Raw genomic sequence first — 26,900 nt, 5'->3', positions numbered from 1 at the left:
ACTACTGGGCTTAAAGATCAGAATACACAAATTTATGGGATACCAATCATTATATATTGCTTGAGGTAACAGCCAGAGTGTTAAACAAATCTAATCACTTAGACGAGAGTTCAATGTCGATGGTAGAAGAATTCCGACCAAAACTGCCTCAAAATTCTAGGTTCATTCTACTATGTGAACTGGAAATAATACAAACTACAACTGAATCGTGTATATACCCTTGCCTAAAAGCTTAATCAAATCGATTCGAGAGCAGATTGTAAAATGGACTTATCCGAAATTGTGTGTGGGAGGTAGTCGAGGGAGTGGACCGATAGAGTCAATATTGGAACCTAACCTAAGTCTGGTTGCGATTTCACGATGTGCAAAGTATGGACCAATTCGGTTACTCCCTTCAAGAGTTATTTTCCGAACATTTTTGAATTTTTGTGGGGGAGTGGACCGATATGGCTCATCTTCGAACTTGAACTAAGTTTGTACAAAATATTACGAAAGCCAAATTTCGGACCAAATCGGTTTAAAACGGATTTTGTCCTATCATACTTGGGGTCTAAAACCATTATTTCGATGAAGCACATTTTGCCCGTATGAATGTGTATATACCATCGTTAGCATAAATGCTGAGGGTATAAAAAGAACCTATGTACATTTTAAAGCGTATTTATTGTACGTGATTAGAAAATACAGCTCGTGCAATTTAAAAATGTTGTCTAAACTCCTCAGAATACATGATATCGCTTACATAGTAAGTCCTCTACAGAACATTTGCCCTACAAGCCAAACTAAGAATAGATTTGCATTCTACTCTATTTGTTGCGTTTCTTCCCAAATGTGGAATATCGTGCATTTTTATTTCGTTTTCCACTTGTTTATTCTATCGAAGCCTTGGTCTTCCATTTGTCAGTACTATGTAAAGTGTTATTTATAGGAAGATGTGCCTGTCATCAGTTCGATGTTTTACTTTTTGGTAGAATTTTCGGACTTCATTCTGGCTCCTGTACATTTCGATTTTTTCACACTCCCGCACTTTCATTTCTCTCTTTTGCCAGCGAAAAATGCGTTTTTCCTCTCCTTTTCTCCCGATACCTCTCTACAGTAGCCGATACCTCTCTCGTGCGCTACGCGTTGCTACTTATTGTAGAGCACTGTTGGGTAGAAATGCTCGGCCTCATACACAAAAGTGTACAAAATACATGAGTCTCTCGCAATTTACCCTCCATTGTTGTAGAGCAATGGTGGGCAAATTGCGAGAGACTCATGTATTTTTTACACTTTTGTGTATGAGGCCGAGCATTTCTGCCCAACAGTGTTGTAGAGTAGCATTTTTTCTTCGGTAGCAGCACGACATCTCTCTTGCGACAGTTTGCAGGAAGTGGGTAATAATTTGTCACTGTACTGATATGTTATCGGGGCGAGGAGTGTTTTGATTAAGCCATTGCACCAGTTGAGTGGAATATGCTATGGATATCTGTTGTAATTGCAGCTTATCGATGCACTGTGGGGCCAACGTTAGGGTTTTGAGGCAAAAAGTCACAGGGGCAAGCTAGACCTTCAAAATTTCGTGCAGATATTTATAATCGGCCTAGAAACGAATCTGCTAAATTTGGTTGATATCGGTTTATATATATGTAGATATAACTATCATATATATGTTCACCCGATTTCAAGTAATTTATGGACCAAACACGCAAATTCTCTCCAATTATGATGAAATTTGGACAATGCTACCGAATTCTGACTATAAATAAGTTTACCAAGTTATATTGAAATCGGTTCAGAATTGGATATAGCTCCCATATATATAAATTCGCCCGATTTGAGGTATTTAGTGCACCAATCACGCTCTGTCGGTCCAATTTTGATAAAATTTGGAATATATTACGGAATTTGCACTAGAAAAGAGTTTGCAAAGTTATACTGAAATTGGTTCAGATTTGTTGTACACAAAATTTGCACAATAAGTCCGATCTGGATTAAATTCCGTACTTCTGGCCGAAGAGTCGAGCCCGTAAATTGTTGTTATATTCAGTTCAGAGTTAACTATAGCCCCCTTATATATTTTCATCCCACTTAATGTTAAGTTGATAAGATAGGGTATCACATAGTCGGTCACGTCGGAATTTGGTATTTTCCTGCGAACAGAAGTTTTTTTATTTGGTTAAGCCTTGAACAAATATTAATAAATTGTTGTTTAACTCCCGTCATGTAGTTGTGTTTGACACTTCTATTAAATTTCGCAGAAATCTAGTCTATAACAAGTTTACGTTTTCCAACCAAAAATTAAAAATATGCAAAATTCAAAGTTTTACGAAATCTGGAAACTGATTTCTTTTTAATTCTCAAAATTTCTTTTCAGAAACTGTTAGCTGATATCGTCATCTTCGACCAATAATATATTTTAACGAGAATACGCCCCGATACCGAAAGTTCTAATCCAAAGAACACTTGGACGATACCACAGACTACTTAAAAAAACTTCACTTACTGACACAACAAATTATTGACCACATCTAATATTAGATTTGAATGTTTAATAATAATCTTAATTTACATACGATTACCCGAATTTTCCATTTTTACAAAAAATATATAATATCAACAGATCAGGTTTTGACGGCAAAATAACTAAATTGTTTAATGACGACTGCATGTAAATTATGACATCTTTGACAACTTGGCATGTTCCGTTTTGTACTGTGGATAATTTCCCGACTGTTGGCCCAAAGAAATTCTTATTTCTTATTTCGAATTTTGGCAATAAAGCTGGTGTTGAAGAATTTTGCTTATACCGGGGTTAAGCAGGAGTCCGGATGTTTTAACTCATGCTTTTTATCATGGAAGCTGCTATAATACAGTACGCCACCTTTAGGTGTTCTTGCTAAACCTTTCCCATCCACCGTATTTCCTGGCATATGTTGAATATACGGACTGGATTCGGATCGATGATAAAAAAAAATTTCGGTTTGAAGGAAAATTTTGTTCGCGTTAGCCGAGATTTGTTCCTGTCCATAGGAGAAAGTCTTAAATCCCCGGCCGAAGGCCGGCTATATATGAAAAAATGTCTATTTAAACTAAACATATCGTCAGAACCAAGGGATTTTTTGAACTTTCGGAGCCTATATCTCGGGAAGTATGGACTTCCTGCCCATGATATATATGTTGGCGTGATTAGCACTGCAAGCCCTATCTATGGGAAAAATATCAGGTCGATCCGAATCCAGTCCAAACATTCATCCTGCTCCTATTTCCTTGATGGCAACAGTATCGGCCTTGATTTTTTCAAGTACATCTGACATACGTAAACTGCACCTTCTCTATAAAGAGTGCGAACGTTCTGGATGGATACACGCAGATCATGGTAGTTACAACATTTGTGTGGTCGTCAACTTTATAAGTGTTTGTTTTTCTTTTTTTTCATAGAACTATTTTTTCAGTTGGCACCACTGCGAGGTCAGTGTCCACTTGAAATGAAAGTAAACTAATGGTATCGCAGTAAAAAATATTAGCTTCCAAGGCATATTTATAGAAGAGAGAAGTGACAATCAGCTGTAGTTATACTTTTTTGTAAATTTGGTTTTCAACATGCAATAGAGTCCACTCATAAAATTTGAAACTTCGAAATTTGCTACCATAAAATACTTCATACCACCCAATGACCGCTATCATCATACATATCTCTTCGAATTTGGTGTATCGTATCGTCTGGATACTTTTCAACACCTTGTTCAATGGTGCTATCTTCTAGCAAATTTTACTTTTACTTTATAACTATACCTGTTAGCAATAACACTGCGTATTTGTTTTTTTAAAATTATTATTTATATAAATAGGTCGATCGTGACATAACTGGAATTTTTTCTAAAAATCGAAGTTGTTTCGATTTTTTGCATGGTTTAATAAGCAACGTTGTGGTCGAAAGGGTTAAAAAATATTTTTTGTAAAATTTATAAAAAAAATGCGTATACGTAATATCACACGTTAGTCTGTATGACGTTACTCATACGTGTTGGAACTAGTATAGTACTACTAACTAGATTGCACAACTCTAGTAAAATGGTTCTAAAATCACAATTTGAAATATATGGTCCAACATAGCAATTTTACAACAGGCCGCCGAATTTTCCGATGCTTTCTTATATTCACTATGATTAGCCTTATTAGGCGAAGTCTGTACATAATTAACACGATCATTATTCGAATGTCAGGATATAAAGTTTGGTAGTTTTTCATTCGCACACATTTTCGTTTCGACATACAGAAACAGGCTGTTAATTCTTTTCAATTCAATTTTTATTTGTTACGGATTTTACTATTCTTGAGTAAAAATATCTTTCTTAATTTTGTTGTCCTCACTTCGATGATGAATGTCAAATAACAAGAATATTATGAGATAATTATATAATAACGATGTCGGTATACTTAATGTACCCCTTGCCGCACATTTTTATTCAAATATTTATCAATTATGAGCAATTTTGTACCTATTTAACAAAACCGGTTAACCGGGTTTGAAACATTTTAAAAACCGAACACCGGTTGTTAAAAGAGTGAAAATTTCGGTTAACCGAAAACCGTTTTGTTTGGAAAAACCGGTTTTAACCGGACTACTGTCAAAAATTTTAGACTCGGACTAACGTAATTTAAACTCTGTAATTTTGATAACCTCTTTTAAATGGTCCTGTAGCGGCTTACGCAGCAGCGGAAGTAAGTAGGTCCAAATTAACATTAGATAATTTTCTTTGGGGCAATTCTCAGTTTGACGGAGAGATAGATGATGCATAATGGGAATTTTTTAATCTCAGCACCCTACCTTCTCTTGCCCACAAACTGACAACTGCCGCAAGAAAAATTGCCTAATGGAAATCTGGATTAGGTAAGTAAGGTATCTGGTGTCGAAGACCTGACGCCCGACGCCGTTAAAATAAAACTACTAATTTTAGTTAAAATTAGAAATTATTTACAAGTTTTATTAATAAAATAAAAAATAATAGTTTAATTAAAATTATTAAAAAATTGACTAAATGAGAGAGAGAGCTAACTGTGTGTTGTTGTTTCTTTGGTTTCAGAAAATCTTTGGTTTAGATATAAAATCTAAGGTTAACTAAACTTTGGCTTTGATATGTTTAATACTTTTCATTGGTATTTTTCACCAGAAGTCCAATACAATATACATTCCTCCTTGTCCTCATGCTTCTTGGCAAATACTATTTCAACAGTTCAGACAATAATACTATTGATGTGATTAGAGTGTGTGCGTTAAAACCTTCTTATCTTGGCACCAAATCAATGTAACCACCTGGTCGCATCATTTGATGGGCTGCCGAACCATAAAAACTTTGATAACTGCTCATACCATAGGAATTGCTTGAGGGTGAAACGCTGTTACCACCAGCCAAACCTGTTGGCGAATTGCTATTGGGAACTGCATGACCATGGGCTTGACGCATATGTCCTGTAACTTTAATTTTCTCATAGGGATTACCATAACTGTGGCCATGATAGTGGGGATTGTGATAAATTGGACCATAGTTGGAATTATCAGTGGCATAAGGTTGACTCAGCGATGAATAGATATTCGCCGAAGCCATGTGATGTTGCGTATGATGATGATGCTGAGGAGATGTTTGCGGTATGACTTGAGAGTTTAGATTTAAATTCAAATGTGTGGGATGATGATGTGGTGATGAAGCCATAAGACCAGTGGCAGAATTGCTTAAAGATGACGTAAGACCAGTTGTGGTGGCTGCAGCGGCGACATTCTGGCTGTGTGAATTGTGGCCATATGGAGAACTACCGCTACTGTGATGCGAGTGATCTGTTTTGGGTGAAATGCAATTCGTTGAATTGAGAAGGCCATTGTGGGGATTTGTGGCCAGTGTTTGATAGTTAATGAGATCAGGCGATGTACCAGTTGTAGAGGGGGTAGAGGGAGCAGTGTTCATGGTCGCATGATGATGGCTGGTGGCATTTGGGGATGTAATCATGGCACTGTGATTGTGATTATCTAGATCTGTTACAGAGATGCTGCTGGCCGTGGTGGTGTTGGCGGTCGTTTCTTTTGAATGACCCTTGAGGGCTTGTTGGTGTTGTTGTTGATGGTGGTGATGATGTTGTTGCTGCTGCTGTTGTTGGTGATGCTGTTGCTGTGCATGCTGCTTCATTCTGGCATGACTTTCATGGCTCATTTGATTCATGGCCGCCATGCCTCCTCCGTTTGGTGGTCTAGAAGAAAAAAATACAATTTTTAACATCAGTTTGGTAATTTATATCACTTTTGCATATTGTTGTTATTATTTTTGTTAACAAAGAACATTTCATAAACAATAACAATTTCTGACTACTTTGCACACACACACACACAATTCACACAAACATTCAGGGAAAATACTCTTATAAACAAATAAATGGGTCCATCTTCTTTATTGAGAATATTTTTCTTTATTATTATTGTTGTTATTTTTTGCTATTGTTTCAGCCGAAAAAATAATCCGCCACATCTAGGAAAAATATTAAAATTTTGAATTATGTATGTTTGGTGTTGTTGTTATTGTCGGGTGAGTGGCTACTCCACAAAAAGCCCTTTCGTGTTTAATTGAATATTGTTTATAACATGGCCTCAAATCGATTTCTGTTGTCGAATGGATAAAAATAGACGGACAACTAGTAATTTTATTGGTACACTGAGGCCTACATTTAATGGATTTTTAAAGATTTTTGGGAGTCACCAAAGGCCACAATAAACGTGGATTTTTTAATGATATTGGGAACCGCCAAAGTCCAAAATGAACGTGGATTTTTTAAAGATATTGGGAGCCGCCAAAACCCAAAATAAACGTGGATTTTTTAAAGATATTGGGAGCCGCCAAAACCCAAAATAAACGTGGATTTTTTTTAAAGATTTTTAAAAGCCATTAAAGGCCACAATAAACGTGGATTTTTTTTAAAGATTTTTAAAAGTCATTAAAGGTCACAATAAAAGTGGTTTTTTAAAGATTTTTAAAAGACATTAAAGGTCACAATAAACGTGGATTTTTTAAAGATTTTTGGCAGCCACCAAAGGCAATCAGAAACGTGGATTTTTTAAAGATTTTTGGCAGCCACTAATGGCCACAATAAATGTGGATTTTTTAAAGATTTTTGGCAGCCACCAAAGGCAATCAGAAACGTGGATTTTTTAAAGATTTTTGGGAGCCACCAAAGACAATCAGAAACGTGGATTTTTTAAAGAATTTTGGCAGCCACCAAAGGCAATCAGAAACGTGGATTTTTTAAAGAATTTTGGCAGCCACCAATGGCCACAATAAATTTGGATTTTTTAAAGATTTTTGGCAGCCACCTAAGGCCACAATAAACGTGGATTTTTTAAAGATTTTTGGCAGCCACCAAAAACACAATAAACGTGGATTTTTTAAAGATTTTTGACAACCACCAAAAAACACAATAAACGTGGATTTTTTAAAGATTTTTGGCAGCCACCAAAAAACACAATAAACGTGGATTTTTTAAAGATTTTTGGCAGCCACCAAAGGCCACAATAAACTTGGATTTTTTAAAGATTTTTGACAACCACCAAAAAACACAATAAACGTATTTTTTTAAAGATTAAAGATTAAATAAACGTGGATTTTTTAAAGATTTTTGGCCACCACCAAAGGCCACAATAAACGTGGATTTTTTAAAGATTTTTGGCCACCACCAAAGGCCACAATAAACGTGGATTTTTTAAAGATTTTTGGCCACCACCAAAGGCCACAATAAACGTGGATTTTTTAAAGATTTTTTGCAGCCACCAAAGGCAATCAGAAACGTGGATTTTTTAAAGATTTTTGGGAGCCACCAAAGGCAATCAGAAACGTGGATTTTTTAAAGTTTTTTGTCAGCCACTAATGGCCACAATAAATGTGGATTTTTTAAAGATTTTTGGCAGCCACTAATGGCCACAATAAATGTGGATTTTTTAAAGATTTTTGGCAGCCACCAAAGACAATCAGAAACGTGGATTTTTTAAAGATTTTTGGGAGCCACCAAAGACAATCAGAAACGTGGATTTTTTAAAGATTTTTGGCAGCCACCAAAGGCAATCAGAAACGTGGATTTTTTAAAGATTTTTGGCAGCCAGCAAAAAACACAATAAACGTGGATTTTTTAAAGATTTTTGGCAGCCACCAAAGGCCACAATAAACGTGGATTTTTTAAAGATTTTTGGCAGTCAACAAAGGCCGCAGCAAACGTAGATTTTTTAAAGATTTTTGGCAGCCACCAAAGGCCACAATAAACGTGGATTTTTTAAAGATTTTTGGCAGTCAACAAAGGCCGCAGCAAACGTAGATTTTTTAAAGATTTTTGGCAGCCACCAAAGGCCACAATAAACGTGGATTTTTTAAAGATTTGTATGTTCTTTATACCTAAAAGCAGACCCTCCTCGCAACAAAAGTCCTCAGTGTGCTTTCATAAATCTATGAATTATGGCCTTTTTGACTTGACGAAGCAAAACAACAGCAACAACAAAAAAATTGTGGGCGCATATCGTTAACACGCGGCCATAATTCATAAGAATTATTTTTATTCTTTGTACGTTTTTTTCTCACTTTTTATTCACATGTTCACATCTGAGGGAATTTCGGAAAGTTTTTTTTCGTTTCATTTTTGTTTAGTTAATGATTTGTTTGGTTTCGATTCAATTCGAGCAATATTTTTGTTGTCTTGGGAATTTATACACATCGCAAAGAGGAGTAAAGAGTTTTTTTTGTTTGCTGGGAATTCCTTCCAATCGATCTCTAATAAATAATAAATTTTTCATATGGGATCATAGATCGGTGGGTTGTTGTGTGTGCCAAGATTTGTTATTTGTTTTGAAATGCAATAAAAATTGTTTAAATTTCATTACAGAAAATACTTACGCATCACTTGTGCCATCATCTCGAAAGCCCTTGGCAAATGGATTGCTGACAATTTTTAATTGCGTTACCTAAAAGTAAAAAATGGGAAATAAATTAAAACGGTGATATGGAAAAGTTTCTTTACTTTTAAACGTATGAGTACCAAACTCATTCGTGTTTTCATTTCAAGTCTATTATTTGCATGAAACAAAAACGAAGTCGTAGTATTTTCATAATTTTTGTTTGGTTTTTTTCGTTCGTTTTCGAAGTATAACAAATTTTACTTAATTTATTTTTAACTATTCACTAGAATTTAGCATTTCATTGAGCCCTTTTGTTGAACTGAAAGAGTTTAGGACATTTCATACATTTCCAAATGTTTAGTTCAGTTTGTGTTTTATGAGTCCACATTTAACAATGAAAATGTTAAAAAAAAACTTCATATGAAATTTAAAAATTCTCAAGCAGAATGATAAATAAGACAAATGAGAACGAATACAAATGAAAATATGACATGAAATAAATGTTTGCCAAAAATACATAGAAAAATTATTGGCCATTTGTCTCAATAAACCAACATAATTTGTGTCTTTAATAATTATGTCAGGTATGACAGAAACAGAAGCAGCAGTGGCAACATTGGTATTTGTTCATTGACTTTTGCAGAAATTGCGACAAAATGAGACATCGTTCACAGGCACATGTTAAATGAAGAATTAAAATGTGTTTTTGTATACATACATACATATAAGAAATTTATGTCCGCTATTACATGTAATATTGTGTTATCAGTTAGTCTTATCAAATATATTTCTCTTCTTCAGGTAATGTGAAAGTTAAACGTGGTTAATAAATTGGCAATCTTAGTGTAATTTCAGTGTGGAGTTCATATCTCCAAATGTGTTTATTTAGTCCTTTTAAATCTGAAAAAAGTTTAGTCCATCCATAACACTTCCCTAGCTCCTTAATCTTTAACAAAAGCTTATACTTTTGTACGATTGAAAACCCTGAAAGTGACTGATGTTATACATATTCTAGTTAAATACAAAATCGAAACTGAGAAGAAACATGCAGCCGATTATATGAACTTGGAGAGATTTATATAGGACAAAGGAAAAATGAATTCTGTTAGAGAAGAGAAATATGTTCAGACCATTCCTGTGATAAAATAACATGTAAGTAAGTAACAAAGAAAGTCAAAATATCACCACGAGGAGCCAACAATATGAAAAAAATCATAAAATCAGCCGATCTGACGATTGCAAAACAAATGGCGGGGCATTACCCTCCGCAACACCATATATAAAATACTTGCACGTGTTAAAACCAGTGTGTCGGAGTCGAACCAAAAATGCATCGACCCTGGTAAGAACCACAATGTATGGATGTGAATCATTGCCCAATGGCTACATACTGCGCTCACGCCCCATCCGAAAAGAAGACAAATGAACAGTCCAAGGATATATTTTACGAACGCCTAGAGAGAGATAGGACATATGGCTGCTGTTCTGGCCAAAACATTAAGATTGTTCCAAGAGTTGTTAATGCTAAAATAGGGAGTGAACATGACTTAAGCAATGAGGCCAATCGATTTGGCAGCTTCAAAAAACAAAGTAAAAAGCAGCCCCATGTTCCAACACCTCGATATACACAAGGCTGGATGTTCCCGGATGGAAAAAAACAGAACCCATGCTGTAATTGACGGAATAATTTCTTTCAGTGTGAACAAATTGAAGAGCGAACCGTTTCCTCTAGCAGCCAAGTGGGAAAAATTTCAGAAAAAACAAGTTTAAAAGTATCAGTCGGCTTTACCCACAGAGATATACCCTCAGATTGTGAGAATTGAAACTATCATCTATTGACAATATCGAATGGATTACCTTTTCCCCAATAAGTATGTATTAGGGAGTTTTCAGATATTAGTTGTGTCTTTTTACTTTTTCAGTAATAATTATTCAGTAACATCTTTTCGGAGAGTAAGAGAGATTCTACTCTTTGATACGAAAATAGAGAAAAAAGTTAAAAGACTGCATTTAGTAAACTTTAGCAAGGTAATAGTTGATAACAAAAACAAAAACATAAATATAGCTGAATCGTAATATTTTTAGTATTTTTCCACAGAAATCAGATAAACATTTAGCAGATGATTCAAAAACAGCTGATCGAACTTGCTGAATGTTGCTGGGAAAAATTCTTTCAACAACTTTTAGAAAATTCTCAGCAAACAACTGTCAAAATTGTTCTCACTTCGCTCTCTTTTACTGAACTTTTGTGTAAAAAGGCAGCATTTAGTAACATTCCGTAATAATTATTACAAATTATCACGTAAAAAACACACCTATTGTTACCTCCTTTGTGCGTATGAACCGACAAAAATATGTATAATGGGGACAGTGAATACAAGTTGTTACAACAAAAAACCAGTAAGGAAAGGATCAATGTCGGGCGGGGCCGACTATATGATACCCTACACCACTGTGAATATGTAAAATATAAATCGGAGCTATATCCAGATCTTAACCGATTTTGATATAATTTGGCACATTTATTTCCAGACCGAATTCAGTCACTCATTCCAAATATCATTGAAATCGGACTTATATAGCGTGTTTGGAGCAGCAAATTCGCAAAATCAGCCGAAAATAGATATGGGTGCTATATTCAAATCTGAACCGATTTCGATATAATTTGGCTCATTTATTTCTAGACTGAATTCAGTCACACATTCCAAATTTCATCGAAATCGGACATATATAGCGTGTGTGGTACAGAAAATACGTGAAATCGGCCGAAAATATATATGGGAGCTATATCCAAATCTGAACCGATTTATATAATTTGGCACACTTATTTCTAGACCGAATTCAGTCAAACATTCCAAATTTCATCAAAATTGGACGTATATAGCGTGTTTGGTGCAGCAAATACGTCAAATCGGACGACAATATATACGGGAGCTATATCCAAATCTGAACCGATTTTCACCAAAAGCAATAGCGTTCTTCCTATGGCTAAAAAAGTTGTAGTCTCCAGTTTTCAGCTGAATCGGACAAAAAATGCGACCTGTACGTTGCGAACAAAAATACATGGACAGACGGACAGACAGACAGACGGACGGACATGCATAAATCGACTCAGAAAGTGATTATATGTATATCCCCTAAAGGAACTATGGGTCTATTTCGTTTCCTTTTGTATGTTACATACAAATGCACAAAGACATAATACCCCTTACCACATAGTGGTGTAGGGTATAATCAAAACTGATATGAGAGCAACTCTTAAACTGCGTACATTTTATGTGGCACGTAGCCGAAGGAGTAGGCCAATATAGTCGATATTCGAACCCGATCTATGTCTCGTAGTAATATTTCGAAGTAGAGTTGTACAATCTAGTTCATTTTAAAGATCTAGTTCAATAGCTCAGCTCTTTTAACTGAACTAGTTCAGTAATCTAGTTCATAGTTCATTATCCAGTTCAATTATTCGGATCAGAATCGTTCACGAGCTCTTAATCGTTCTCTTGATGAAAACACATACATACATACATCAAATAGGAACAAACATTAGAATAGTATATGTTAACGCCAAAATCCTGGGTCTCTGAGGTCCTTGTTGGCTTCTGGCAACTCAGGCTTTTCCCTATTTCATTTACTCTTTTTCTTTCTCACTGCCGTTCACCTACTTATATATGTATGCGTGTCGTCTGTGCTTTCTCGGACTTTCATACTTTTCTTTTTGTTCAACACAAATCACTTGCTATTCAACCATCCTGTCATTCGGTAAGAATCTGCTTTCGTAATTTTCTACTGCTATTTTCTTTCAATAAAAAGAGCTTTTTTCTGTTCAAATACACATCCTGATTCTGCCTGTGTTTTTCTTTTCTTTTCTATTTCACGCAATCCAATCTGGGAGAAATATTGTATTTCAAACAATATTTCTTTGGTTCGGGTGCTAAGCTTTCATCTTCTACAGGAAAGCATCCAACGCGTTCAAACTTGGTGTTTTCATTTGGTCCTAGCGAGCCGGATATTACTGCCCTGAAAATTCTGTTCCAGTTTGGGATTCATTGCATACAGCCTTACATTTTTCATCCCTTCATCCATCATCACCTAAGGTAAGTTTGTGATTCGTTCTTGTTTAAAAAGTGCAAATTTTTCTTCATACAAAAAGTGCATTTGCCGTCGGCAAAACATAATTTCATTTCTTTCAATACGCGGTTTCGGTGGAAGAGTGTCGGTTTTGTTTCATCTATTTTCTAAGAGAAAAGTGCAATTGTGTTTTTTTCTGTTAAAATTATCCATTCGGTGGTTATTTTAATAAAAAGATAATAATTTCTCTTTAATTCGTTAAATTCCATTGCATTTGTTGTTGCATTTACAAACAAAAAAAAAAAAAAAAAAGAATAAGAGAAGTTTTTTACTCTTTTTTTCATTCCATAAAAACATAATTGCATTATTTCTCCTTCTTTTGTGCTTTATTCCCGTATAAATTCGACGTTTCGCGCTGCATTAATTCGTGTGTGTTGATTATATACCAACAAGTGACAACAACAATTCCATTCTTTCATTATTCTCTCATTGCATTCCTTCCCGCTGGTGATATTTCGTATTTTTGTTGTTGTTACTTGTTTTCTATTCCCTCTCATACGATCATATGCTAATAGGGTTCTACACATCGATTTTCGACTCTTAGAACACAATCAAAATACAGGGTTGTCAAAATCGACACAATTCGACTTTGATATTTTGAAATTCGACTTTCACACAGGGGTCTCGAATTCGATTTTTTCTTTCCAAATAATATTAATTATTTGCATTTTTTCATATTTTTTTGATATTTTCTATTCAAAAGCAATTAAAATTATTTAATTTTCATTCGCATTGATACGATAAAATATTTTTTGAAACATAATTCTTGTTTTTTGAAAATATTTTATTTTTCAACGCATAATTATTTTTTCATATAATTATAAGTGTGATTTTGAGTACAAGTGTACTTATTTATCATAAAAATACCTTTGTAAAAGGTCTAATTTATTATCAAATTCTTGAATTTAGACTTTTTCACAATTTCAAGGATTTTTTCATACATTTCTGCCGTTTTAGTTGTCCGCTTTCTCTAAAACTGACCGTATTTTCCAGTGTTCTTTGGTTTCATTATCACTTTTGAATACTTTTCCTTGAATTCTGCCTAACAAAAAAGTTATTTCTTGCCATTTATACAGCAAATTTCTGTACTAAAGCTGTTTTTATCTCAACTTTTTTCTCGAAAGTTCCAATTTCCGTCTATTCGACGTACATTTGTTACGTTTTTGTTCATTTTTCTTTCGATTCGAAGTTATTCTCAAAATGTCTCTAGATTCGTTCATTCGTCTAGCCGACACCCTCGTGGGATTTGACTCTGATCTGGCTAATAATATTCTTCCAGTCAACTCTGTTCACTTAATTCGGCTTCATACCGAGGAAATAAAGTCTTTATGGACTAAAATTAAATCAGAGTATGACAGTTTCGTCAAAGACTATGTTTCAGAAGCCCACGAGGAAGAAGAATCAGGTGACGAAGATCAAGCTTCTGAACTGGACACAATTCGCGCTAAGTTCAAAACCATTTACCTTACTTATTGTAAGTGTATTGCCAAATTGTCCGAAATTTCAGACGAACTGCGGGCAGATGCTGCTCCTAAGCAATCTCCAGCCCAGTCTAGTCCAGTTCCTCAATCCCATTCCTCCAACATTCCTTCAGGATATTCTTTCAATTTGCCACCTTGCGATCTTGAAGTTTTTTCAGGGGATTCTATGGCATGGCCCACATTCCGTGACATGTTCACGGCTATGTACATAGATAACTCCCGTCTCAGTTCTGTGGAAAAACTGTTTCACTTGGTCCAGAAGACCAAAGGTGAAGCGAAAGAGATCGTTCAAAAGAGTCCTCTTACCAATAGTGGTTTCTCCCAAGCTTGGTCCAATCTTAGCGATCGCTATGAAAACAAGCGAGTTCTCGTCAATGGCCAGCTTAAGGTCCTCTTCAATTTACCCACTGTTCATTCCGAGTCCTCTCAGGGTCTAAAACGCCTTCAGCGCGATATAAATTCCTGCATTTCTGTCCTGAAGACCTATGATATTGATGTGAAGAGCTGGGATCCGATCTTCGTCTTCTTATGTTCCAACAGACTGCCTGATTCAACACTCACGCTTTGGGAACAAACTCTATCTGACAAGTCCAGTATTCCACGGTGGGCGGAATTGGACAAATTTCTGACCAACAGGTACCTAACGTTAGAGTCTGTTTCCGAGATGCGTAGAGGTGTTCCTGGGTCCAGTCATAAGGAAAATTCGTCCGAAGGGAAGTCGAAGCCTTCCAAGAAGTTAAGTTCGTTCCAGAGTAAGGTCTCTGATCCAAAGTGTCCCTTATGTCCGAATGAGGCTCACATTATTCGAAAGTGCCCAAAATTCCTAAGGATGAATCCTGATATTCGCAGTTCAGAGATAAAGCGACAGGGGTTATGTCTCAATTGCTTCTCAAAAACACATTCGGTCAAGAATTGTCCCAGCAAACATAACTGCTATACTTGTAATAAGCGACATAACACGCTTCTTCACAAGATTCCCGCCAATTCCGCTTCCTCCGTACCGTCTTCTGTATCTAACACAGCCTCCAATTCAAATCTCAATCCCAACTCTGCTTCATTCTCTCGTTCAGAAATACAGTCCACTAGCAACGGAGCCGGGAATGTGCAAAATTTCTTTTCAACCAATGCTCAGGGAGTTTTGTTGGGAACCGCCATGGTACAAATTGTGCATAATGGCGTAACTTATTCAGCTCGTGCCCTGTTTGATTCTGGGTCTGAAGGTACATTTATCACAGAGCGTTTATTCAACCAGATTAAGTTACCCTACAAGCGTACAAATGCTCAAATTTCAGGACTAAATAATTCAAACTCTGCCAGTGTACGTAAACAGTGCACTTTCATTCTTGCTTCTAAAGTCGACCGCAATTTCGAGTTGACAGTTAACGCTTTTGTAATTCCAAGACTTTCGGGCAATCTTCCAAGCCATTCTATTCCGGCATCCTTCTTTAAAGATCTTCCTAATATTTCGTTGGCTGACCCAAATTTCTTTAAGAGTTCGCAAATCGACTTGCTGTTTGGTAGCGACGTTCTACCTTTTCTAATGCTTCCTAATTCAAAGGCAGGTATTTGTGGCTCACTTCTGGGTCAAGAGACTATCTTCGGATGGATCTTGACAGGTCCTATTGCTAATAATTCGTCCAGGTCAGTTAACATTAGTTCAAATTTCTGTGAAATCTCTTTACATAAAGAGATTTCACGCTTTTCGGAGGTGGAGAATCTTCCAAGGAAGAACTTCCTATCCCCTTCCGATCAATTTTGTGAAGATCTGTTCAAATGTACTACTACAAGAGCAGGTGATGGTAGGTATATTGTTCGCTTGCCTTTTAAGGAGGCAAATTCGAATGGCGTAGGTTTGGGACATTCCAGGTCTAGTGCTATGGCTCAGTTCCTTAGGAACGAAGCTCGACTCATGCGAACTCCCGAGTTAAAGGAAGAGTATGATCGAGTTGTTCGGGAATACAGTGAGTTGGGTCATATGCACTTGGTTCCTTCTTCCAGTTCTTCCTCCCGTACTAATTATTATTTACCTCACCACGCGGTGGTCAAGCCTGATCGCGCATCCACAAAGGTTCGAGTGGTTTTCAATGCGTCCTCTCCTTCTTCAAGTGGTTTGAGTCTCAATGATATTCTTCATACTGGTCCAATTCTACAATCAGACTTAACCATGCTAATTCTAAGATGGAGATTCTTTCGTTACGTATTCAATGCCGACATCGAGAAGATGTATAGGCAAATTCTAGTTCATCCAGAAGATGCTAAATTCCAGAGGATCTTATTTCGTTCTACTCCAAATGAAGAAGTTCAAGATTTTCAGTTACAAACAGTAACATTCGGTGTGAATTCGGCACCTTACCTTGCAATTCGTGTTCTACATCAGTTAGCTGATGACGTTCTTTCTGAGCTTCCTAGAGCGAGTGACATTCTTCGCAACTTTATGTACGTCGATGATGTTTTAGGTGGTGCTCATTCCATTTCGTTGGCACTAAGTTCTATTCAGGAGTTGCAATCTGCTTTGAAATCCGCAGGCTTCTCCTTGCGGAAATGGACCGCAAATGTCAAAGATATTCTGACTGATATTCCTTCCGAACATCTACTTCGAAAGGACTTTCTTGAGTTCGAAGAAAGTAGTACTGCCAAAATGCTAGGCATACGATGGGATGCTCATTCCGATTCCTTCTTCTTCATGGCCAAACCATTCTCCGACTCAGCCACGTATACCAAGCGTTTACTTCTTTCGCAAATAGCGAAATTATTCGATCCAGCCGGTTGGCTTTCGCCATGTGTGGTTTTGGCAAAAATTCTGATGCAGAGGATTTGGGCTTCTGGCATAGATTGGGATGAGATTTTGTCCCAGGACATCGTTTCAGATTGGTTGCGGTTCCAGGCTGACTTTCCCTCCATCAACAAAATTAGGATTCCACGCTGGATAGATTTCTCTCCAGTCAGCAATATTCAGTTCCATGGCTTCTGTGATGCGTCGGAGAGCGCGTATGCAGCGGCGTTGTACGTTCGTATTTCATCCGGTGCTTCTATTTCAACGCACCTAGTCTATTCGAAGACTAAAGTAGCTCCCTTAAAAACTTTGTCCATTCCGAGACTTGAGTTATGTGGAGCAGTACTTCTTTCAGAGATGATCGATAGCCTTCTTCCTCTGTTGGATGTTCCGTCATACTCCATATTCTGTTGGACGGACTCCACAATTGTTCTTTCGTGGTTGGCTAAACCGCCTTGTTTCTGGAAAACTTTTGTGGCCAATCGAGTTTCTAACATTATTCAGGTCGTTGATTCTTCCAAGTGGCGTCATGTTTCTTCCGAGACGAATCCTGCTGATCTGGCAAGCAGAGGGGTTCTTCCGTCCGACCTAGTCGGTAATGACTTATGGTGGCAGGGCCCTTATTGGTTGCGAGATTCATCGATAACGTGGTCCGCAGATAACGTTCCAGTTCCGGAAACCACTCTGGAGAGGAAATCCGTTCACGTAAATTTCGCGTACTTTTCCGAATTTGAAGATGTTCTAGAAAGGTTCTCTTGCTTTGGCAAAGCCCTTCGTTCTCTCGCTATAGTCTATCGATTCATCTCCCGTACGCATCCAAGGCATCGTTCAAATTCTGTCCCTCAATCTGGTCCCTTGACTAGAGATGAGTTAAACCTGGCACGGAATCGCTGGATTCAAGTGTGTCAGAAAGCATTCTATCCGAACGAGTACAATGCATTATCCGCTAAACGTTCCATTCCTGCTTCCAGTTGTATTCGAAACCTTAATCCTTTCCTTGATTCGGAAGGAATAATTCGTTCAAGTGGCCGACTTTCTTCGTCACCTGGATTATCTTATAATGAGAAACATCCAATAATCATTCCATCCAATTGTCATTATTCAAAGTTGCTGGTTTCGTTCGTTCATTCGGTAACTCTTCATGGTGGTAACCAACTCGTTCTGAGAATAATTCGATCTCAATACTGGATTCCTAAGGTCAAGAATCTCATCAAGGTTACCTTAAATAAATGTAAAGCTTGCATTCTGTACAAGCATCGTTGCCAGCGACAATTAATGGCTGCACTTCCTCCAGAAAGAACTGAGTTCTCTCGTCCGTTCACCCGAACTGGTCTTGATTTCGCAGGGCCTTTCGATATAAAAATCTATAACGGTCGTTCTTGCCGTATCACCAAGGGATACGTATGCGTTTTCGTGTGTTTCTCCACGAAGGCTATTCATCTGGAGGCCACATCGGATCTTTCGACATCCACTTTTCTTTCCGCCTTTCATCGCTTCGTTTCGCGACGAGGGTGTCCTTTACACTTGTATTCTGACAATGGTACAACATTTGTAGGTGCTTCGAAACTCCTCGCTCGGAACTTCCTTCAGGCCGTTCGTGAGGGTGTTACTGCTCACTATGGACTCCAGCAGCTAACGTGGCACTTCATTCCACCAGCTGCCCCTCACATGGGTGGTTTGTGGGAGGCAGGAGTGAAAAGTTTCAAAGCCCACTTTCGAAAATTCGCAGGTACTATGAAATTCACGTTCGAGGAATTTTCCACATTGCTTTGTCGCATAGAGGCATGCTTAAATTCGCGCCCTCTCTCTCCGATGTCCCAAGATCCTTCCGACTTGGTTGCCTTGACTCCAGGTCATTTCCTTATTGGGGCTCCTATTCTGGTTCCCGTTGATCCACATGCCGATATTTCTTCGATTTCAATTCTAAATCGCTGGGAAAAGCTTAAGGCAATTCACCAAACTTTCTGTTCTCGATGGAAGAACGAATACTTGCGTGAACTTCAGAAGCGCAATAAGTGGCAAACTTCCGAGCCCAACGTCACCGTCGATTCATTAGTAGCCGTCATCGATGACAATCTTCCACCGAACGCGTGGCGTCTCGGCCGCATTTCGAAAGTATATATGGGTTCAGACGGTCGTGTTCGAGTCGCGGATGTAGTTACCCAACGGGGAACTATAACCCGGCCCATCACGAAACTCGTCGTAATATCCGCCCAAAACTAATACTTTCTGCCGATACCCTTATTCGTTCTGATGTCCAATATATAACATTCCGTTATATTCGTTCCGATGTCCAAACTATAACGATCCGTTATATTCGTTCCGATGTCTAACCTATAACAATCCGTTATATTCGTTCTTTCTACGTCTAGTAGAACAATATGCCGAGATCACCTTCCCGTGCGAGGTCCGTCATCCGTTCCAGCGTGGAGAGGCAGCGTCCATCCTACTCCTGCCGCATCTGCAAAAGCCGTCACCCGTTGCGACTTTGCCACAAGTTTCTGGCCATGAGCACATCAGACCGCATTGGCGCGGTTGAAAAATATAAATACTGCCAGAATTGTCTGGCTCACGAGCACTCCCACGGCGACTGCTTCTCCTCTCGAGGTTGCAAGAAGTGCCACCGACGCCACCACACGCTACTTCACGTCCAACAGGACAAGAAAAAGGACCCCGTGCCAGTTCGCCCCCGTACCGAAGGAGGAAACCGTTCGCCGGCAGAACCGTCGACATCCAAGGGCAATTCCACCCCGACGCTGTCCGCTCTCTTAAGGCAAAACACCGTCATCCTGGTACCCACTGCCGTGGTGAAAGTTACGGATGGCAACGTCAAGGCATCAGCGAGGTGTTTGTTGGATTCTGGTGCCTCCGTTAGCAGAATTTCGAAGAAGCTGGCGAGTTCCTTGAACTTTACCTCACTAACAATGGATGGGGAAACGCTTTGCCCCCTTATCTTGCAATCCCAGTTCAATTCCGAGCGGCAGGTGGAGGTGATGCTAAAGGTTGACAGCCGAATCAACCTCAAAACCCCGTCGAAGGCAATACCTGAAAACATCAAGGACAACTTCCAAAATCTTTATCTTGCCGACTCCAAATTTTATGAGCGTTCCTCCATCGATATCATCCTTGGCGCTGACATCTACACCAAGGTGGTTTGTGAGGGATCTATTTCCAAGCCAGGTTTACCCACAGCAATGAATACCATTTTCGGCTGGTCAATATTCGGACCGTACACATCCTAGTTCCAGCATCTTACTCTCTATTCTGAGTTATCTCTATTATTGTCCTAAAACCCTGAAATAAACTATGAAGTTTAATCCTGAATTCTAATGAAAAATTTGCACTCATTGTTCTTATTCTGATTTTTATGAACGAAACACAAACTTTCCTTTTCAGCTTCATACACATCATCCATAATATACATATTCGAATTTTTCTTTCAATAACTATCACTTCGATTACATTACATTGTAATCCGGGAAAGTACACACGACACGAGTTCTATTCTTTCATTTCATTGCAGCATTACTGCAAGGTGGGCGGTAATGTTAACGCCAAAATCCTGGGTCTCTGAGGTCCTTGTTGGCTTCTGGCAACTCAGGCTTTTCCCTATTTCATTTACTCTTTTTCTTTCTCACTGCCGTTCACCTACTTATATATGTATGCGTGTCGTCTGTGCTTTCTCGGACTTTCATACTTTTCTTTTTGTTCAACACAAATCACTTGCTATTCAACCATCCTGTCATTCGGTAAGAATCTGCTTTCGTAATTTTCTACTGCTATTTTCTTTCAATAAAAAGAGCTTTTTTCTGTTCAAATACACATCCTGATTCTGCCTGTGTTTTTCTTTTCTTTTCTATTTCACGCAATCCAATCTGGGAGAAATATTGTATTTCAAACAATATTTCTTTGGTTCGGGTGCTAAGCTTTCATCTTCTACAGGAAAGCATCCAACGCGTTCAAACTTGGTGTTTTCAGTATAATCAAACTACAAAAATATTACATTTAGATATTTTTATTCCATTCATAAAGAAATATTAAGTTTAGAAAAAAAACATCCTTCGAAAAAAATGTAATTACAATTTCATTTAAGTGGTTGGCAAAAAAATCTTACGTTCTGTGTTTGTAGAAATTATCACTGTATGTATGTTTCTTTTTATTTTTTCCTTTTTTCTATCCAAAACAAGGTACATTGAATAGGTAATGGATTCGATATATTGGGATACGATGTGTTTAAAATGCTCTTAAAATTTATTTTTATTACAATGGGGGATGACACTTCACATTGATCCAAAACATAAACAAAACTTATTACATTACGAAGGCGTCACTTAGTACAGATGACGCTGACACTTTATGTAAATGACATGCTGAACTAGATTGTGAATCATTCGTTCGTTGATCTTCTTCGTGGATCTTTCGGCCGGCGCTCAGTGAGATATTGAACTATAATGAACTATATCGACTGATCTAGTTCATACGCCCTTTTCAATGAATCGTTCAATTGAACTAGTTCGTTCATGAACTATACAACTCTATTTCGAAGTGTAAAGTATGGACCAAATCGGTTACCAAATCGGTTACTATCATCGCGAAACGTTTTTAACTTTTTTGGGAGAGGTACCCGAAAGAGTGGACCGATATGGCCCATCTTAGAACTTAAAATAAGTGTCGACCAAATATTACAAAGGGCAAGTTTTGGACCGAATCGTTCGAGAGTATCGTTCGATCCGGACAGACAGACGGACGGACATTGCTAATCGACTCCAAATTGTCTGGAACGGATTCCGTCCAAACATTATTGCCATGAGTCACAACCCAACATACCAAATAAAAATAAAAAGTAATAGGACTTGAGAATAATATTATAAAAATAGAAAATTCACAATCAATTTGTAACAATGCTTGTAAAACTATTACTGGAATAAACTTTTCTAAAGTCAGCCTGACTTTTGTTGATAAATTAGTTTTCGTAGATTTTTTTTTTTTTTTTTTTTTTGTATTTTACATCGATTTCTTAGTTTTCATATGATTAAATGTATATCCGCGTTGCGTGAAATAAATTATTATATCCGTGTTGTGCTAAAATATAATTACCGATGCCTACATAATATAAAACAGTGTTAAGAGGCAAAAAGTCATTGAACTTTTGAATCATAAAAAATATGAATCTGAAGAAGTTTTCAGGATTGGTGATGTAAGTAGCGGTTGTGATGAAACTAGTAGTGAATGCGAGTAACGAAACTACGAATAATTATAAATTTGAAATTCATACATATTTGGCCGCTGAATTTTTTATTCACGACAAACGCTTTTTTCCTTTTTCACTTGCAAATAATTTCCGATCATCAAGCTTAACTCTAAATGACAAAATTAAAAAAAATAATTAAAAATGATCTTCGCCCTAAAAGGCAGCGCAAAAAAGCGTTTGTCGTGAAGAAAATACATTTCAGCGGCCAAATATCCGCGTAAATGTATAAAACACATTTGCATTTGAAAAACGAAAAGTTCTAGGACAGAGAAGCCACTACATAGTAGATACGTCCGAAGATCTGCTTTACCGCCAGTGAAACCAGGTAACGTAATTTGGTGACTATGTGGGTTCGAGTCCTTGGCTTTCCTTTTTCACTTGCAAATAATTTCCGATCATCAAGCTTAACTCTAAACGAGAAAATTAATAAAAAAGTCAAAATTTTAATTTTAACCGTTCCTTTATCAAAAATCGGAAAAAAATAAAAAATTGTCTCGCTTAAAGACAAGATTTTTATGTATTTAATAATCTCGCCAAAAAAAATGTATATGAAAATCGGTCATTCGTTTTGAGCTATCTTTGGCACCAAAATGCCATTTCGGGAAACACGCGTTTAAAGTTTCTTTGCTACATATAAATTACAATAAAAATTTCCATTCCCACCATGGCACAATTACCAAGGTAGTGGTATCGTATAAATTTGAATATGTGATGTCAAAACTTTCTTTATGTTGTTGGGGAAATTACATGGTAGAACAAATACAAGGTAAAGTTAATACTACAACAAATACAACTCGAACAACAACCACAAAGGAATTTGTTTTTGTTTGTAACGTTACTGCCAGTTGTATTTGTAAACAAAACAAGGAAATGTCTATAAATTATTGGAATTTAAAAAACTAATAATTTTTCACATTTGGTTGAATATTTTGGAAAACATGAATGAAAATTCGTTACATTTTCAATTTTTATGCTTCCACATCATTCCACTAAATGCATAAATTCTCGCAGAAAGTAGAATTCTTGCAGAAAATTTTGGGGTCGCTGGAAATTCATAGAAAAAGGAGAAGCTGTTTCAATGTTTTGTTTTAGAAATCAAAGAAGCACATGTTTATTAGGGCTTTATTTTTTTAAATTTTAACAAAATACCTCACATATTAACAAACGTTGTATCGCCTCTACAAGCGGGGATTTACTGCGCGGCTTATCGTTCGAACTTGGAGGAGGTTACATATCATTGATATGAAGAAGTCTTTCTGGGAAATGTTTTTTCCGAATGATATATTTTTTTTTCTCAAAAAATATATGTCCCTAATGTACATCGAAATAGAAATAAATGTATAAAATGTCATATGAAATTTGACACTAACGGGTATTGCTGCTATCCATGGTACAATAATACAGGTAGCATTATCATGCCAGCTGATGGTAACACAATGTGTCAACTGCATTGAATTGATGTCAAATTTTGACACCTTATGTTACCAACAATTGCCGATGCGGCTACCTGTGTATTTGTACCATGCTGCTATCTTTTCTTGTTCTACCATGGGGAAATTATAACAAAAATATTTTTTTATAAAGGGATTTCACACTTCATATTCGAACAGCTGGTGTGATACCACTATCTTGGTAATTGTGCCATGCTTCCAACATATTTTGGTCCGATCGACTTGAAATTTAAAATTCAAATTTAAATACTACCTGTACTTCAGAATAATCTAATAATATTTTTTTTCCATTTTTATACCCTCAGCCTTTAGGCTAAGGAGGGTATATACACTTTGATACGATGAAAATGTGCCTCATCGAAATAATGGTTTTAGACCCCAAGTATGTTTGGACGAAATGTGTTTTAGACAATTTGGAGTCGATCTAGCCATGTCCGTCCGTCTGTCTGTCTGTCTGTCCTGCTGGCTGGAGCGCACGATAACTCTCGAACGGATGAACCGATTCGGTTCAAATTTTGGCTTTCGTAATATTGTGCCCAAACTTAGTTTAAGTTGGAAGATGAGCTACATCGGTCCACTCCTTCAGGTACCTCCCCCACAAAAGTTCAAAAATGTTCGGAAAAATTGTCCGCACGATAACTCTTGAAGGGAGTAACCGATTTGGTCCATACTTTGTATATCGTAAACATACTACAAGAGGAAGATGAGGTTCCATTATGGCCTCAATCGGCCCACTCCTTCGAGTACCTCCCACACAAAATATCGGAAAAGTTCAGTTTAGGGCCATCTCTCGAATCACTGCGATTTTTGTTTTAGCAACTTGTATTCTCTGCCCTCCATACGACGGTACAAGTTTCATTAGGGGCAAGTCCATACTTCCTGAGAAAATAGTCTGAAAGTTGTAAAAAACCCCTTTGACACCGTGTGAGGTGGTTGGAGCGCAAAATAACTCTAGAACGGATCGGCCGATTCGGTCCAAAATTTGGCCTTAGTAATATTTTGTCCAAACATAGTCTAAGTTTGAAGATAAGCCATATCGGTCCACTCCTTCAGGTACCTCCCCCACAAAAGTTCAAAAATGTTCGGAAATTTGTTCATACTGTAACTCTTAAAGGGAGTGGCCGAATTTGTCCATACTTTACACATCCTAATATATCTACTAGATATAGATCAGGTTAAAATATGGACTATATTTGTCCAATCCATCCGATACCTCCCACACAAAATTTCCGATAAGTTCACTTTAAGACCTGCTCTCGAATCACTTTGATTTTTGTTGAAGCAACTTGCATTCGCTGCCTCAATTACGATGGTAAACGTTTTTTCAGGGGCAAGTCCATACTTCTTGAGTAAACATCCCGAAGTGTGTAAAAACCCCATATGGCACCATATGTAGTGGCTGAAGATCCACTTCCATAATGGCCAATGTAGATCCATTCCTTTTAGTATCTCCTCCGCAAAACTTTTGATCCCTAATCCTAATGAAAATTTTTGTCGGTTAAAAACCCCTAAATACATACATACGTTTTTTGGGAAAAAATTGTATCAATATATACAGGCTGAGGGTATATCTCTGTCGGCAAAGCCGACTGATACTTTTTTACTTGTTTAAATTAATTTCTCGTTGGAGTTGAGATTTATGATTAAATATAACTATGCAACACTGAAAATGCAAACAACTTCTAGTATGCATTTTTTGAAAGTACATATTAAGACTACAAAAACCCTAGTAGGGTTTTGTCCTGTCAGATCTAGTTCGGATTTTATGGCGTCATCTAAACCGGGCTAAATCTAGACTTTTTGCATTTATCAGGCCTTTATCTCAGAAACGAATAGGAATTTGGCCTTACTGTCCTAAACTAGTAGAACTTATCTTTTGAAAAAACCACACAAGAAAAACTCCATCTAGGGCATCAAAATCTAGAAAATATAGAAAATTTTACATAATTGCTGAAATTCTGGTCAGTATCGGCTAAACTATTGGGAGTTGAACTAAGTAACATTTCGCAAAAATCTTCCAAATAAAATTCTCAGCAATTCTTTAGAACATTCTGAAACTCTAAAATGCTTACTTCATGTTGTTTCAGCGGTATTTTGCATCATATCTTTTACAACACGTATTTCAAACACAGTTCACACCAACAGAGTATTCTCGCATTTCGGATTTCCCCACATTATTGACATACTTATTAAATGGTCGTTGAAAAATGTACTGAAACCATGTTCTGAAGAGTTGTGTATTACATTCCAGTGAATATTTTTCCAAAAGCAATTTTCAGAAAAAAATGACGGTTTTGGACATACGGTGCGAAATGTATAAAAATTGTAGAATTTTTGTATATATTTTGAAATTTGAGGCAATAAATGTAGTTTTTCGAGTTCATTATTTCTCTAAAATATTTTGTTCTTGTCCTTATCTACAAAATTTGCTTCAGAGGTCAGAAGAAGATTCGCATTGGTTTAAGAGATATAGCCCCGAATTTCTTTAAAAACTCAATATTTAACCATGTTTAGGTAGGGCCATAAAATCCGAGCTGGATCTGACACAACAAAACCCAACTAGGGCTTATTGTCGTTTGGGTCTGTACTTTCAAAAAATCTTCAGTTCGAATTGTTTGCACAAGATCACCTCAAAAATGTTGCACAGTGTATTTGTGCAAGTGAAAAAGGGAAAGCCGAAGATTCGAACCCACACAACCACCAAATTGACCTGGTTTCGCTGTTGGTTTAGACAGCTCATCAGACATATCGGCTGTGCAGTGCCTTCCATGGGAACGCTTCGAAACTCTTATTATTAAATAATTATAGGCTTTGCCATCGAGCTTTGATTTTTCAAATGCAATATTGTTGTTTGCAGTGATGAGCTTTTTTCCCATTCAACCTGCATGCTATCACAAAACATGACATTCAAAAT

The 26,900-nt window shown here is 37.2% G+C and overlaps 1 protein-coding gene across 1 annotated transcript in view; it reads right to left on the bottom strand.

Annotated features, from left to right (window-relative positions):
• Positions 1-4,934: 4,934 nt before the first annotated feature.
• Positions 4,935-26,900, bottom strand: part of org-1 (T-box transcription factor 1) — a 41,102-nt gene continuing 19,136 nt past the window's right edge. The window contains exons 5-6 of the mRNA XM_073973518.1: positions 8,901-8,968; positions 4,935-6,222 (exon numbers count right to left, since the gene is read on the bottom strand). Coding sequence (XP_073829619.1) covers positions 5,268-6,222; positions 8,901-8,968 — 1,023 coding nt within the window. The 3' untranslated portion in view covers positions 4,935-5,267. The remainder of the gene's footprint in view (positions 6,223-8,900; positions 8,969-26,900) is intronic.

This window comes from Musca autumnalis, unplaced genomic scaffold, assembly GCF_047663935.1.
Source record: "Musca autumnalis isolate F117 unplaced genomic scaffold, ASM4766393v1 scaffold_3, whole genome shotgun sequence".
NCBI classification, from domain to species: domain Eukaryota; kingdom Metazoa; phylum Arthropoda; class Insecta; order Diptera; family Muscidae; genus Musca; species Musca autumnalis.
This window is presented reverse-complemented; position numbering and strand designations above follow the sequence as displayed.